At 46.2% G+C, this 16889-nt stretch overlaps 1 protein-coding gene across 1 annotated transcript; it reads left to right on the top strand.

Moving 5' to 3' along the window:
- The first annotated feature begins 10019 nt into the window (after positions 1-10019).
- Positions 10020-16325, top strand: B2M (beta-2-microglobulin). The gene is made up of 4 exons (XM_055435433.2): positions 10020-10174; positions 13990-14265; positions 14787-14814; positions 15815-16325. Exons 1-3 carry the CDS (start codon positions 10108-10110, stop codon positions 14798-14800), a joined length of 357 nt encoding a protein of 118 aa, XP_055291408.1. The 5' UTR covers positions 10020-10107; the 3' UTR covers positions 14801-14814; positions 15815-16325.
- The last annotated feature ends 564 nt before the right edge of the window (positions 16326-16889 follow it).

Genomic DNA, 16889 nt, shown 5'->3' with positions numbered 1-16889 from the left:
GCTATGGTTTTTTCAGTGGTCATGTATGGATGTGAGAGTTGGACGGTGAAGAAAGCTGAGCACCAAAGAATTGATGCTTTTGAACTGTGGTGTTGGAGAAGACTCTTGAGAGTCCCTTGGATTGCAAGAAGATCCAACCAGTCCATCCTAAAGGAGATCAGTCTTGGGTGTTCATTGGAAGGACTGATGCTAAAGCTGAAACTCCAATACTTTGGCCACCTCATGCGACGAGTTGACTCAGTGGAAAAGACTCTGATGCTGGGAGGGATTGGGGGGCGGGAGGAGAAGGGGACGACAGAGAATGAGATGGCTGGATGGCATCACTGACTCGATGGACATGGGTTTGGGTAGACTCTGAGAGTTGGTGATGGACAGGGAGGCCTGGCGTGCTGTGATTCATGGGGTCGCAAAGAGTCGGACACGACTGAGCGACTGAACTGAACTGAACCTGTATATGAATAGACAGAGTCTGGGAACAAACATTAGTTCATGAGAAGTGGATATTTTTTGATGGTAGTTTTAATAGGTGATTTAAATTTTTATCTTTATTTTTACCTATGATGTGTGAACTTTTCATAAGGGATATGAACTTTATAATTTGAAAAAATAAGCTAAGTGGAAAAGTTACTTAAAATACCGAACAAAAAATGCTGTAAAGAAACCACAGGAAAAAAGCAAAAACAAAGTCCCCGCTCTGCTGGCGCCAGCGTCGTGGTCCAGAGTTTATATCCACATTCTTTTTCTTGGCACCAAAGTCCTTCCCAGGCTCTTTGAACCCTCTGTGTGAAATAGGTTGCTTTTCTGGAATCATAATCTATCAAAGGTATACGAATCAGAATACATGAACTCTTTGAGGAAAGAATTTTCCCCAGACCAGCCCAGCGCCCAGCACCTAGCAAGGTGACAGTAGAGGCGGGTAGCACCTGACTGACTGCTGTGAACATAGAGGTCTGATGGATAGGCTGGGGCCAGACCAAGAAGAAAGAAGCCAAAGCTTCAGGCACCATTGTCCTGGAGACTAGAGGGCTCTTGCTCCTACTCTCATTCCCTGTTCAGCATGGCAACCACTGGTAGAGCAGGAGTGGTTTGCCTCAGTGGGTGCGTGCTGGAGGAGTTGAACAGTCCAGAAATGGCAGTGCCAGCTGGGCCCACATCCCCGGGGCTGCCTCAACTCAGCCAGGGCCATGGCAGGAGGGGAGGACCGAGGCTCCTGACCAAGCTGGGGCCCAGCAAAGGTCCTCCCCTCAGCTGCTGGGCTGCTGAGAGCCCTCCCTCACAAGGATAGTACCCCAAATGCGCCATGTGGGTAGATCTAGTTAACTAACAGGTAAAGACAACATGGAAAAGGCAAATGTTTACACTGAGATAGGCTCCTGGCAACAAAGGCCCGAAACTGTATGATTCTGGAGCCGTATGAATGTTTCTTTGTTTTTTTCCTTGCTGCTGTTATAAACTACCACAAACCTGATGGCTTAAAACAATACAATCTATCATCCTACAGTTCTTTAAGTCAGAAGTCCAACACAAATCTCCTGGGCTTAAAATTAAGCAGGGCTGCTTTTCTTGCTGGAGAGTACAGTATATTCCATGTGCTTACCTTTCCCCGCTTCTAGAAGTTGCTCACATTCCTTGATCCACGGCCCCTTCTTCACCTACAAAGCCAGCATGCTGCAACTCTCTGATCACACTTCAGTAGTCACAACTCCCTCTGACCACAGTCAGGGAAATAAATTTCTCTGCGTTAACAACCTCTGTGGTTATACTGAACCTACCCAAATCATCTCTGACAATCTCCTCATCTCAAGGTCCCTAACCTTAATCACACCTGCAAAGTCCCTTATGCTATGTAAGGTAATGTATTGAGAGGTTCCAGGAATTAGGCTATAAACATCTTTTTGGGGGTATGGGGGGAGGCATTATTCTCCCAACCACAGAAATGTCTATTATTGTTCATGATAAGTACGCAGTTCTCTATATAAAGATCTGGAAAATATCTGATATATTATGAACTAGAAATTAGCAAGTTCAGTAAATATTTATAGAATGTCCTAATTTTGTAGAATCTCCATTGTTCCCAATAAATGCTGAATGAATTCTCTCTGAGCCACCCCCCCCACCCATCATATCCTGGCTTTTGTGGGGTAATGGTGGGGGGGCTACTTCATCCACTCAATTCTCAGGGTATTGAATGGCAGAGGGGGAAGTCCCACCTCATTTTTGTGGTCATTGGTCATTAGATAGATTTTTGGCTAATTTGATAAATGAAAAGTTGTCTTTTAGCAAACCCATTTGTGGCAAATTGATCTACAGTTAAAACCATAATAGATAACAATGATAATAAATAATGAAATAAGGGAAAATGATTACAGACTCATCGAACTTCTATTTACTGGCCCCTCCTTTGTACCTCAGAGAAGGCAATGGCAAGCCACTCCAGTGCTCTTGCCTGGAAAATCCCATGGATGGAGGAGCCTGGTGGGCTGCAGTCCATGGGGTCGCTAGGGGTCGGACACGACTGAGCGACTTCACTTTCACTTTTCACTTTCACACATTGGAGAAGGAAATGGCAACCCACTCCAGTGTTCTTGCCTGGAGAATCCCAGGGACAGGGGAGCCTGGTGGGCTTCCGTCTATGGGGTCACACAGAGTCGGACACGACTGAAGTGACTTAGCAGCAGCAGCAGCAGCCTTTGTACCTACACTGGTTCTACTGTGTGTTTGATGGCTCTTGTGTATACGTCTCTGGCATTTTTTCCCCTGTTTGTTTTAAAATTCTGATTGGTTACTAAACAATTCTTCCTGGTTTCTTCACAGTCCTGTTTAAGGAGACGTGTTTAGAAAAGTCTAAGAAACCAGAAAGTAGAGAGGAAGGGATCTGATGCAGGTTCAACGTTGGGGGGGGGGGGTGGCCAGAAAGGACCACAGACTCTGATTGGTCAGAGGCAGGTGTCAGTCAAGCAAGCTGGGAAGTGGGAAGGTGGGGCTTAGAGGAATTTGCCAAAAAGGAAAAAGAACATTTGCAGGAGATTCTTAATTTTTGAGAGTGCTGCATAGAATCCCAGGCTGGATCAAAAAATCCAGGTTGGAATTCTGCAGTTTGGGGTAGGTTCTGAGATGCAGACCCAAGGGCCTATGAAGGGAAAACACCCAAGAAAGGAGGCTGTGCCAGTAGCTTAGTCACTGGTGCAGTAGTCCCCAGGGATGGTGCCTAAGCCTTGGCTCCTGGGGTTGTCCCGTGCCCCCACAGTGACAGGGAGTCCTGGCTTCAGCATTTACCTAACCTCACTCTCCATCCAAGCTGAGGACTGAGGCTAACTCTCTCTTGCTCCTTGGAAGGAAAGTTATGACCAACCTTGATAGTATATTAAAAAGCAGAGACATTACTTTGCCAACCAAGGTCCGTCTAGTCAAGGCAATGGATTTTCCCGTGGTCATGTATGGATGTGAGAGTTGGACTGTGAAGAAAGCTGATCGCCGAAGAATCGATGCTTTTGAACTGTGGTGTTGGAGAAGACTCTTGAGAGTCCCTTATACTGCAAGGAGATCCAACCAGTCTATTCTAAAGGAGATCAATCCTGGATGTTCATTGGAGGGACTGATGCTAAAGCTGAAACTGCAATACTTTGGCCACCTCATGCGACGAGTTGACTCACTGGAAAAGACTCTGATGCTGGGAAAGGTTGGGGGCGGGAGGAGAAGGGGACGACCGAGAATGAGATGGCTGGATGGCATCACCGACTCTGTGGACGTGGGTTTGAGTGTACTCCGGGAGTTGGTGATGGACAGGGAGGCCTGGCGTGCTGTGATTCATGGGGTCGCGGAGAGTCGGACACGACTGAGCGACTAAACTGAACTGAACTGAACTGAGTCCTGAACACCTAATAAGAGCAGGCTCTGTAGTTATAACTTAAAAATTCCTCACCTTCTAAACTGTATACAATATTTCAATATATCTATGAAGGGATGGGCTTCCTAGTTGGCACTAGTGGTAAAGAACCTGCCTGCCAATGCAGGAGATGTAAGACACGCGGGTTAGATCCCTGGGTCAGGAAGATCCCCTGGAGAAGGAAATGGCAACCCACTCCAGTATTCTTGCCTGGAGAATCCCATGGACAGAGGAACCTGGTGGGCCACAGCCCATAGGGTTACAAAGAGTCACACACGACTTAGCATGCACACAAATGAAGGGATAGGCACCAAAGCTTAACTGTTTCCTTTGCAGTGAGAAAGGGGAGCAGACACAGGAGGGCAACTCTCACGTTCACTCAGCAGACTTCTGAGTGATTGCACTCTGGCAGCATACATCCATCATGTTTGGGATTGTAATTAAAAATAAGAAGTATTCAGTACCTGCAACACTGTGGTTACTACTGTTTAGTTCTGCACTGCTTAATTTATTTTATACCCAGTCGGTATGATTTTCCAATGAGATCACATTGGCAGTTGGAAGAATGTGGTGGTTACACACAAGCCTGGGGGCAGAGATTCCTCAGCAACTAGATCCTTCATCTGTCTCAACTTTAGTCTGCCCAGATAACTCTCCCTCAATTAGTGATAAAGGACTAGGCTTCCGGGATGTTGCCAGGTTTTTCCAGTCCTCGGTATGGCTTCTAACTCTCAGGAAACAACACTCCCCTCTGGGTGTCCCACTTCCTTTGGATCTGTTGCCTGTTATATAACAGCACAAACCTGAGAATTCAGTCAGAATGAACACCTTAGGTGGCTGCTAATAAGTTAATTATTGTGCTGACTTGAACTCTAGGTTGGTATCTCCTGGTTGGCAGTCTGGGGTCGTCTTCTGCTTTATCCTGACAGTATTTACATTTGCCACAAGCCTGCACTCGACTGACATAGCCTGTATTTAATGGCTCAGACAAGTAAAGATTCTGCCTGCAATGTGGGAGACCCAGGTTGATCCCTGGGTTGGGAAGATCCCCTGCAGGAGGGCATAGCAACACATTCCAGTATTCTTGCCTGGAGAATTCCATGAACAGAGGACCTTGGTGAGCTACAGTCCATGGGGTCGGACACAGCAACACTCACTCATTCAATGGAATTGTCAGGCGAGTGTATCCTCCTCGGTTCTGTCTTGTCACAACAAAGATTTGGAGTGATGGACATTAAAGCCCTCGGTGCATCACAGCTCTCGGGTCTTGGACAGATCGTGTTATAGCTCTTCGACAAATCAGTGTTACAGCCCTATTTTATTTAGAAAATGGCAAGGGAATCCATCCTCGAGGCTGTGAGGGCATGAAGAGAAGAGAGTGGGGGAGCGTGCCAGCGAGCGGGAGAGAGAGAGAGACTGCACTTTGGCTCCTCTTTTTATATGTCTTTTCCTCCCTGCTGGGACTGCCCTATGAAAATTGGGCTAGCCAGGAGTGCTGTTTGTTCTACCTGAGGTCCTCATTCCGGTCCTCGGACCTTCCTTTGACTTTCCTTTGTTCTATTTTCGTGGGCTTTTCCCTTCAGTGTCTTTTAGCCACTGCCATTTTGGACTCCGGTTTCCTATTCCAACTACCTAACAGAATTTAACACAAAAGACTGAGGATTTCCAGCCCCCAAACAGATCTAACCAGGATGGACTTTTATTTTTTTATATTGAAGCAGAGTTTGTTTACAATGTTGTGCCAACCTTTGCTCTACAGCAAAGGGATTCAGTTATATACGTATAGACATTCTTTTGAGCAGGCAGCCATCTTCAAGCTCATTAAGCCATTTAACGATAGTCTTCTGATGTGCAGAATCACTGTGGTTTTAATTTTCTTCATAGTTTTTAGATCGTTTCAATTTTCTATCATATGTGTATAATACTTTTTCTGTATGGCAGAAAAAAATAAACATGAGTTAAAAAAAATAATACTATATTGTGATACTGGCTCTTGTTTCTCTGCATCACTTGTATGCTTTTAATTCTTGCCCTGATCTGAGCCACCCAGTGATACATTTCCTGTGAACCCTTGCTCAGAAGTGGTTTTCAAGTGGATAGTATGAGGCCTTTCAAATCACATGGGCTGGCACTTGAATCATAGCTCAGAGTGAACATGGACAAGATCTTGATTCTCTGAAACTGTCTCTTCATCTGTAAAAGAAAGAAAGACCTACCTTCTGAATTGTCATGTAGTTGGATCAGCGGCCTCCCAAACTTTAATGTGTTGATGAATCACCTGGGATGTTGTTAAAATGCAGGCTCTGACTTAGTAGGTCTAGGATGGCCGCAAGGGTCTGCATTTCTAAGAGGTCCTAGAAGTGGAGCTGATGTTGTGATGCGTGAACCACACTCTGATGAGTGACACAACATCTGCAAGAGCCCAGGCACAAATGTCCTGTGCTTGTTCCTCTCCTTCCAGGGGGCCTGGGTTTTCTGGCTGCTTGATGAGCCCACCTCAGGGAAGTGCTGACTGAGATCTCTTAAGGTGCAACTCAACTCACCTGAGCTTCAACATATTCCTGTTTTCTCCCCACTTCAATATCCTTATTTTGTTTTCTCTGTTCAAGGACTTCATTCTTCTTTGGCCTAACAAAGATACTGGTACCTATGCATTTAGGTGATAATGTTTAATTAATTAGTTAGTTTTTGGCTCTGCTGGGTCTTGGCTGCTGCGTGCAGGCTCTCTCTAGTTGCTGTGAGCGGGGTTACTCTGCAGTTCTGAGGCGTGGGCTTCTCATTGCGGTGGCTTCTCCTGGTGTGGAGCACGGTCTCTAGGGCATGCCCGCTTCAGTAGTTGTGACCCGAAGCTTGTGCAATCCTCCCGGGCCAGGGATTGAACCTGTGTCCCCTGCGTTGGCAGGTGGATTCTTAAAAATTCTTAAAACGTTGGCAGGTGGATTCTTAAGACACCAGGCAAGTCCGGATCATTTTTTAAAGATTATTGAGGTATAATTGACATATGATAAATTGCACTTAGAGTATACGATTTAATAAGTTCTACAGTATGTATACACTTGAGAAACCATCCTCCTCCTCAAGATAATGACATATCCATCACCCGCCCAAAGTGTCTTTAAGCTCCGGATGCACCCTCCGACCCCTGGATACCAACCATCTGCTTCTGTTACATAGACTAGTCTGCCTTTCCTAGAATTTTAAATACAAAGAATCATGCACAGTTACTCTTTTACTATCTCACCTTTTCTCTTTCAGCCTAATTATTCCAGCCCTATGGATCATAACCCACCAGGCTCCTCTGTCCATGGGATTCTCCAGGCAAGAATACTGGAGTGGGTTGCCATGACCTCCTCCAGGGAAATCTTCCCAACCCAGTGATCAAACCCGCGTCCCCTATGTCTCCTGCACTGGCAGGCGTGTTCTTTACCACTAATGAAATTACCTGGGAAGCCTCATTTATTGTCTCACTTTTTTCTTTCAGCCTAATTATTTCATCCATGTTATTGTGTGTACCAGTAACTCATGTGTTGTTTATTGCTGATAGTGTTTCATTGTATGGATAGCTGGCATAATTTGTTTATCCATTTGCCTGTTGATGGAACTTTGAACGTTTTCCAATTTCTGATTGTTACCAATATAGCTGCTTTTAACAGTTTTGCACAAGTCCTTGTATGAATATACACTTGCATTTTCTCTTGGGTAAACACCTAGAGTGGAGTGGTTGGGTCATATGGCCAGTGTATGATTAAGTTTAAAAAACTTAATCTATTTTCCAAAACAGGTGTACCATTTTACATTACCAACAAAAGAGTATGAAGTTCCATTTCTTCCACATTCTGGAAAATATTTACGACTGTGAATAAACACAGGAGAAATTTTTTTCGGAAAGTCATTAGGGCCAAAAAAAGCATTTCCATCATTCATCCTACTCATGGGAGATAACAGTATTAAAAGGCCATGTTTGTAGATTTCCAGAAGTTTGCTCTCATAAGAGAATATAAAAAAGAAGTAACTGAAAAATGTACTTTTCTCTGTCTTCACAGCTTTTTTAAAAAGTGTTTTTAAAATAGATTTTCTTAGGGAATAGATCAGATTCTATCTCGTAAGAATTTTAAGTATTACGGTATTTGACTGTGAGGTGGTAAACAAGGACTAGCTCTCTTTCTTCCTTTACCGCCAGGGCACTAGAAAATAATTGAACACTAACATTATTGGCCTTCAGTTCAGTTCAGTCACTCAGTCGTGTCCGACTCTTTGCAACCCCATGAATCACAGCACGCCAGGCCTCCCTGCCCATCACCCACTCCTGGAGTTCACTCAAACCCACCTCCATCGAGTCGGTGATGCCATCCAGCCATCTCAATCTCTGTCGTCCCCTTCTCCTCCCGATCCCAATCCCTCCCAGCATCAGAGTCTTTTCCAGTGAGTCAACTCTTTGCATGAGGTGGCCAAAGTATTGGTGCTTCAGCTTTAGCATCACTCCTTCCAGTGAACACCCAGGACTGATCTCCTTTAGAATGGACTGGTTGGATCTCCTTGCAGTCCAAGGGACTCTCAAGAGTTTTCTCCAACCCCACAGTTCAAAAGCATCAATTCTTCGGCGATCAGCTTTCTTCACAGTGCAACTCTCACATTCATACATGACCACGGGAAAAACCATAGCCTTGACCAAACAGACCTTGGTTGGCAAAGTAATGTCTCATAGCAGACTCTTAATCATTACAGAACACTCACTACGAACTCCCTGGGGCTCTCTCGGTGCACACTCCCCTTCATTAGGTCTGTGGAGAGGAACCTGCTTTCTTTAGTGTAGACACGAGCTCCACAACAGGGATTACTGAAAGGTCTAAAAATAAGGGAAAGGAATCCAGATGACATTTCTTGGGCTCTCTGGGGAAGCACCACCCAACTCCCTTCAACTGCACACCAGGGTGATTTCCAAGACCTCTGCCACTCTCGGCCCCCAAGTTCACTTCCTCTTCCGGGTATTCCACTCCAGAAATGATCCTTGGACTCAGCCACCAGGTCATGTCAGCTCCTTTTTATGTTATCTATGGAGAGTGGGTTTTCTTAACAAGTCTTTGTAACATTGACACCCTCTTAGAATCTATAGGTCTAACTTTGTTATTTGAGCCCACAGAAGATGCAATCCAAATTCATACTAAAATTGTCCAGTCCTCTATCTTCCAAGTGTCTGAGGCGCAAATGCCATTAGAATCAGGCCAGCCTGTAACCTCAGCCTTTGTTTTCCTATCCCTACAAATATAACGGGGTGATTCCTACATCCTAGGGTTTATTCAGGTATCCCTCACATGTTCAGCCGGTCCTTCCTTCATGAGTTTAACCAGCCACTCATCTGCACTCTCCTCCATTCAGTTCATCAAGTACCCAGTCTGGGCCAACCTCCATTCTAATGTGCTAAGTCGCAGGGACTAATGTCCCTCGAGGCGGTAGACACGCTAATGCTCTAAGCAGTTACTGCTTTTATAACAGTTTTTACTATCAGTGGTCATTTCTCCACTAACCACCAAAGCAAAGAAAATTACTTAAATTACAACGGCAGGCTACGGACCAGAGTTTCTTGGCACCGACGTTCCGAAACGCCTTTCCTTTTTGGAAAATATTCAGGAAGCAAGAAGGTCCTCCTTCATGCCAGATGGTTCTCTGAGCTCGAGGTTCCTGGAAACTTCTTGCCCAGAGAATCCAGAAGACTTGCAATGTATTTCTGGGCTGGAATTGTGAACCGAGTTCTGATTCCGCCCCCAGTACCGTTCAGTCTCCGTCCTTACCCTTAACAGTTCTATGCTTCAGGTCTCCCAGCTGAAAACCAGGTGCTAGGGTCCTAACTGGCTGGGGCATGCACGGGAACAAGTCCCTTAGCCTTTCCGGTGCTGCTCCGAAAAGCGAGGGTTCGTCCACACCGAGGTTCTCGGGTGAGCGGTTCGCGCGCCAGGCTTGGGCGCGCACCCCAGATAAGAGGGCGCTGATGCATAGGCCGCGAATGCACCGAGCCCAACCCTGCCTTCCTGAGCATCAAGAGACTCTTCAGAAAATGAAACTGAAAACGGGGAAGCCGGTTTCTAACCTGCCCCGGCCTAGTTCGCTCGGAGACTTGTGACGGCCCGGCGGGCAGGCTTCCGATTGGCTGCCTGTGTGCGGACTATAAAGGCGAGCGCAGAACCCGGCCGCTCACTCGGCCACCCCGCGCAGCTGCTGCAAGGATGGCTCGCTTCGCGGCCTTGGTCCTTCTCGGGCTGCTGTCGCTGTCTGGACTGGACGCCATCCAGCGTGAGTGTCCTCTCCTCTGTCCCCTCTTCCGCCAGCCCGTCCTGTCCCGATCACACCCACTTGGCTCCCTGGCCACTAACTTTGTCCGCCCCGGTCCCGCTCCCAAGTTTTCCTTCACAGCTCGGTGGAGGGGCACCCAGCTTCTTCCCGGCGGTGGACGCGGCGGGTTGCGCGGGGAGTGGGGAGCGGCTGCGACCCCAGGTCGCCAGCTTCCCCGGGTGTGGGGAGGGAGCCCCTGGCTCGCCCGGACGGTACCGCGTGGGTCGGGACGGAGTTCCCGGGTGCGGACGTGGTTCAGGGCGGGCGAGGTGGGGGAGGGATTCTCTTCCGCTGGTTCGCGGGGCTCTGGCTCCCCCCCGCGCACCTCTGGAGTGGGGCGCGGGCTGGCGGGTCCCAGAGGACAGGGTTGGGGGCTGCGAACGGGTGGAGACAACCCGTGGGCTTTGGGGGCGTCGCCGCCAGGGTGTGTCGGCCAGCTGGCATCCTGAGGGCCTGGAGCTTCCAGCAGGGCCGGGCAGGTTCACCTGCCCCTCTGTACTTTTCCCTAAATAAGGGACCAAACCAGAATGAGGAATTTTCCGGCGACTTTCGTGGGATGCCTTGAGGCTTAACAAACCAATTCTCGTCGTTAATTCTCTTGTTCTCCTTACACTCGGCTTCTAATAATAATCATAGAGCCCGTTGACAGCTGTCTGTCCTGCGCTGTGTGCTGTGTCATTTAATTGCGAAAGGGGTCTGCCGTGTAAATATGGTGCCTATTATCAGCTAAGTTCAGTCACTCAGTCGTGTCCGACTGTTTGCGACCCCATGAACCGCAGCACGCCAGGCCTCCCTGTCCATCACGAACGCCCGGAGTCTACCCAAACCCAGGTCCATTGAGTCGGTGATGCCATCCAACCATCTCATCCTCTGTTATCCCCTTCTCCTCCTGCCTTTAATCTTTCCCGTCATCCGGGTCTTTTCAAATGAGTCAGCTCTTCGCATAAGGTGGCCAAAATATTGGAGTTTAGCTTCAACATCAGTCCAACCAATGAACACCCAGGACTGATCTCCTTTAGGATGGACTGGTTGGATCTCCTTGCAGTCCAAGGGACTCTCAAGGGCCTTCTCCAACACTACAATTCAAAAGCATCAATTCTTTGGCGCTCAGCTTTCTTTATGGTCCAACTCTCACATCCATACATGACTACTAGAAAAACCATAGCCTTGACTGGACGGACCTTTGTTGACAAAGTAATGTCTCTGCTTTTTAATATGCTGTCTAAGTTGGTTATAACGGAAGAAAAGTTATGACCAGCCTAGACAGCCTATCATCAGGATGTCACAAGTGAGGAAATGGAGGCTGAAAAGTTGAAGTAAGTTAATTCTGCAGGGGATCAGTGGCAGACAGTAGAGCCTGACCAGAGCCTTTGGCTGGGTGGTGCGCCCCTTGGACGTCACAGGTGCGTTGTTCACAATCTTCTGGGGTGAGATTCTAGGGAGCAAGCTGGGCAGCCATGGGCCTCTGTGACCTTTGTTCACAAAGGGCTTCCTCCTTTGGCTCCTTGCCTGGTTCTTTCCAAGATGAAGTGTCTCTCTACTTTCAGTTTTGAGTAAGTGAATGTTTATCAGTCAGAAAGGTTGTAAAACTAAGGATGAATAATCAACACACTTACCCAGGTTGTCAGGGACACTGTATTTAGATACCTTCTAAATACACTGAAGCTCAGATTTCTCTTTCATGTGAAAATGGAATTTAAAATTTATTTGCCAAAAAAACACATGATGTCTGTATTATCACGATAATTGATATTTTGTTGTGGCTATAGAATTCTTTCAAAAAATAACAATGAGACATTAAAAAGTACATTCATTAGAAAATTTCCAAGATAATACATTCCTGGAAAATACACAGGGGATTTCTGGAAGGCATACAAAATAAACGTGTAAGTGTGATTCACTTTGCGGGGTGGGGGGGTGGTCTATTTTCAGCTCTTTCCCTGTGTAGGTTTTATTTCAGTCTGGGCATAAATTTTCAATTAAACTACAGAAGCTAAAATAACTCTCCCCAAAATGCAGAAGCAGTAAGTGGCTGAAGCCAGATTCAAACCCAGGTCTGTCGGATACACCTCCTTCTTTTGGAAATTAGTATTGTGATACCCTTGCAAACCTGCCTCTCGCACAAACCTGCCTACCTCCCTCAAAGGGAGGATTCCAGGTGGGATGAACCTGTGCTTTCAATACTGTAGTATGTATTATAGTTTAATTATTAGATCTGCCTTCAATGTGGGAGACCTGGGTTTGATCCCTGGGTTGGAAAGATCTCCTGGAGAAGGGAAAGTCTACCCACTCCAGTATTTTGGCCTGGAGAATTCCATGGACTCTATAGTCCATGGGGTTGCAAGGAGTTGGATATGACTGAGCGACTTAACTGTCACTCATTAGAAGCTCAAATGTAAAGAGGTTTCTGATTTATCTTCACTTTGAACGATGGAAAAATACCAGGGCTTCATAGTATTTCCAGTCTATCTAGCTCTTAGTGGGATTAGGGGGATCTTTTCTTTGATGATCGGATGATTCTACAGAGATATATCCAGTCACAGTGGCCTGGACTCCTCCTTCTCTGTACCTCCTGGACATAGAGGATGAACTGACCTTTGTAATCATGTCCCCTGAGTGTATTTGTATTTAAACGGCTGAGCGACTGAACTGAACTGAACTGATACATATATTTATTAGTCTATATATTTAGTAGCATTAACAGTTCACTTAGAAAAATATATGTATAGAGCTTATAAATATTTTCTTCCACATTCTCATGGAGGGTCTAAACATGCATCTCATTTTGGAATCCATCTGTCCTGTAGCAATATATAATATCATCAACCTGGCAGATTATGGAAGTCACTCGACATGCTCACTGACAATGCAGACTCCACTGTCACATGCATTGCTCCGGTTGGTCCTAATGGAGAGTATGATCTTTCCCACTCGCCGCAGTCCTCACTCTCCCCTATTGTTCTTACCCAGCCCAACCCACTCATCTAAGGTGTTTTCCAGCTCCTGTAGGTGTTTCACTTTTATTTCTTTGTTGTCTGGCTCATGAGATCAGGTACACATTCAGATAGCGATTTGTCATATAAACTCTAGACATGATGAAGAGGTTGTGTTCTGTAGAAATATACTTTGGGTTGACTCTTAGGAACCTGAGCAAGGAGGTGACAATAATTACACCTGCCATTTATTTACCAAGCAGCTGCACTGTGCAGGGCACTGTACTCGGCACCTATTGAGAAGTCTGGTGGGTGTGCATCTAGACAAGAGACCAGGAAGAAGGCAGTAAATGTGAGGAAAATAGCTGATGGGGCCGAAACAGGGTATAATGAGGGAGTGTTTTGATGTGGCCTCTCTGGAGGGTGTGTGAAGTGAGAAATGAAGCTCGATCAGTAGCCTGGGGCCAAATCATGGAGACCCTTGAGTGGTATAGATTCTATGTGCTGAGGACCCATGACGCCTTCTTGAGAGCCTCCACACACAACTCTTAAAAGACACAGCACAATGTCCACTGACAGAAAAAGATGGTACTAGAAATCTGCTAGAAAAAGCCTGAAAGGCATGTGAAGGGGATTATGTGGGAGAGCTACTGAGTCATGGTGTATCCCACAAACTGAGGTGGCCTTTTGCAAAACTGGAAGGTCATTTGGCCCGAGGGAAAGTGGAATTGGGAGAAATGGAGGATCCAATATAAACATTTGGTGCCTGGTCTACCTTCAGACCAGGGTAGCCCCAAATGGAACACTCTGCAATTTCATCTGTCTTTCCCTGCCGCTCCTCAGGTGTTCCAAAGATTCAAGTGTACTCAAGACACCCACCAGAAGATGGAAAGCCAAATTACCTGAACTGCTATGTGTCTGGGTTCCATCCACCCCAGATTGAAATCGATTTGCTGAAGAATGGGGAGAAGATGGAGTCGGAGCAGTCAGACCTGTCTTTCAGCAAGGACTGGTCTTTCTACCTGCTGTCCCACGCTGAGTTCACCCCCAACAGCAGGGACCAGTACAGCTGCCGCGTGAAGCACGTCACTCTCACAGAGCCCCATATAGTTAAGTGGGGTAGGTCTTCCAGTCCTTTGATTAGCCACTGACAGTTGCATCTGAGCACAGCCATGGCATAAAGCTGCTTTGATATGAGAACATCTGCATCCTGGGATTCTCAGGGATGTTAGTGAAGCTCTGCATAGTGGCGCCCTCTGAGAGAGCTGGGCACAGCGTGGTCGCTGAGACCGGTTTCGCTGCAGTGAGAGCAGGGAGCAGCAGCACGTGCACAGGCACTCCCAAGGCTTCTTCCCTGTGGCCTCCGTAGCTCTCCGGGCAGCCTCGGGCACACCCAGGACCAAGGAGGGTCTCTGGAAGGCACGGGCTTCCTGTGCAAGCCCTGCTACGGCAGGGCCCTCCAACCCTGGCCTCCTCCAGTCCTCTGGATGGCTTGGGATCTCAGGCTGGTAGGAAACGTCTAGGTTTTTCTCCACAGGCTCTTCTGCCATCTTTGTTTTTAACAATTTTAGACTTTTGTAGTACGCAGCATTTCAGATGTCAAACTTAACTGTTTTCTTTCTCCATTTTCTTTTCCATAGATCGAGACCTGTAAGCAGCACCATCGAGGTGGGTTTCTAACCATAAGAAACCCTATTGTAATATCAGTATCCTGGGGACCATTACAGACAGCTCTAATATGATAAGCCTCACAGTCTGGAAGACATTAATCAGGGTAACAATTCAGCAGGCAGAGAAGAATCCCGTGGGGTCCCATTCCACGTCCCTGGGAGCGGGGGAGATGAGGAAGGCCGTGGTCCTGGGTGTGACTTTCCCAGCATCACTAACCCTCTAAAGGAGGACAGAGGAGCTGCAGGTGTGGGGTTACAGGCAGAGGCAGGTGTTACCCACAGCACCTGCAAGCGTCTGCTCTTCTGCCATTTCCACGTTGGGCATCTCTGTGGCTTCAAAGGTGAACTGTCCCTTTGCATGGCAGCTCTTTGCTACATATAGCCTGAAGAGAAGAGTGACATGGTTCTGCAGAAACACCGTTCCTAAGAGTCTGGGCACTGTGGTTGGGTCTGGGAGCTCCCAGTGCGATAGAGGAGAGAAGTGGAGACAAGACTGTTGTGACTCAGTGTAAAGACACTGTCGCAGACGCACTGCGGCGCTCGCCCCTAACTCTAGCAGCATGAAGCAGGGAGGGGTTGGACGCCTCTGCCACTTCAGGTGGAGGCCAGAGGCAGATAATCCGGGAAATTTTATTACTCAGTGTATCTTGGATGGAAAACCTGTTCAAATTTCCTGTTGGACTGAAGGACAGGGCAATTAATTTGCGAGAGCATCAGAGAGTTTGGCTGACCTGCCCAGTGTCACACACACACTAAACGCTAGAGCCAGGATATGAACTCTAATACCAGTATTCTTTTCTTTAATGTTGTTAGTGAACCAGTGGGATATACTAGTAGGTTATGCTCTTTTAATTCATCTGGAAAATCGCCTGCAGCTACTACTGTTACCAAGAATGATTTATATACAGCACAAGTTAGATGAGTTTGGTGGTGCTATCTGCAATCTAAATAAAATAAATGTACTTGGTAATAACCCTTTTTTTCTTTTTTTTCCCCAGGTTTAAAGATGCCTCATTTGGGTTGGACTAATTCCAAATTGTTTTCTTGCTTTTTAATACTGATACACATTTATGCTTTGTACACATAAATAAGAAATTGTACTGATGTTACCACAAACATCTTTTAATTCTTTGTGCCTGCGTTTCCCTGTAGTTTGGTCTGTGTTGGCAGTAAGCTGCAGTGGAGGTGTTATGCTAGCATCTTAGAGGTGTGGAGGGAAGAACTCTGATGTTCGACATCAACATCTTGGTCAAGTAAAGTCTTCAGGGTGTTTTGCACATAAATTGTAGTCAGATAGCTGTGCATGTTTAGAGCAAATCTCCAATTTGTAATTTTCCTTAGAATTTTGCAAAATGTTGTAAAAGATAATTGTGAGAATTATTGGAAGTGTGTTATGGTGGATGGCATTTTGTCATATAAAGTGATATTTACTTCTTAATTCTGTTGAGACATGGCTATGCCTGTTTTCATTTTATTTTGTTTTACTGATTAAAATGTGGTAAAACTTGATGTGTACAGTACTTATTTTTAACTCCTCTTTAACGCCTTCATTCAAACAGGGACGTGGTCTTCAGGTATCATTTGGAGAAGAATGTAAACTCCTGATGTGTAGGCTTTTGCTCACAGTGGAAGGAGCATCAGCAATTTGCATTTTACAAATAAGGAACAGCCTCCCTAAGAAGTTAAATAAGTAAAGGGTCTGTGGTCTGTTGGGAGATCTGGCTTCTGTCTTTTAACCAGAATTCTGTTCCCTGAGCTAAGGGATGAGAATGTGAAGACTCTCAGAGGAAGCAAAAGTATCTGGAGGAGTTTTTAGCAAGCGATATATCCCAATGAAAAATACTAGATTTAAAACCTCAAGGGATAGTTTATACTTGATGATCGGGTTTGTGCATTTTTAAAAACTTGACCATGAATTTGAATTAGTGCTAGGTTCTGACAAGGTGAATAAAACACTGCTCTCAAATTGCGTTAGTGGAGGCGGAGACATGCACTTAAACAGTTAAAATACACCCTGAAAAGCACTATAGCATAGTTATGCCCAAAGAACTAGGTGACAGGAGAATGTGCTCA

This window comes from Moschus berezovskii, chromosome 9 (assembly GCF_049115385.1).
Source record: "Moschus berezovskii isolate FMDL1 chromosome 9, NW_MosBer_1.0, whole genome shotgun sequence".
NCBI lineage: Eukaryota > Metazoa > Chordata > Mammalia > Artiodactyla > Moschidae > Moschus > Moschus berezovskii.
This window is presented reverse-complemented; position numbering and strand designations above follow the sequence as displayed.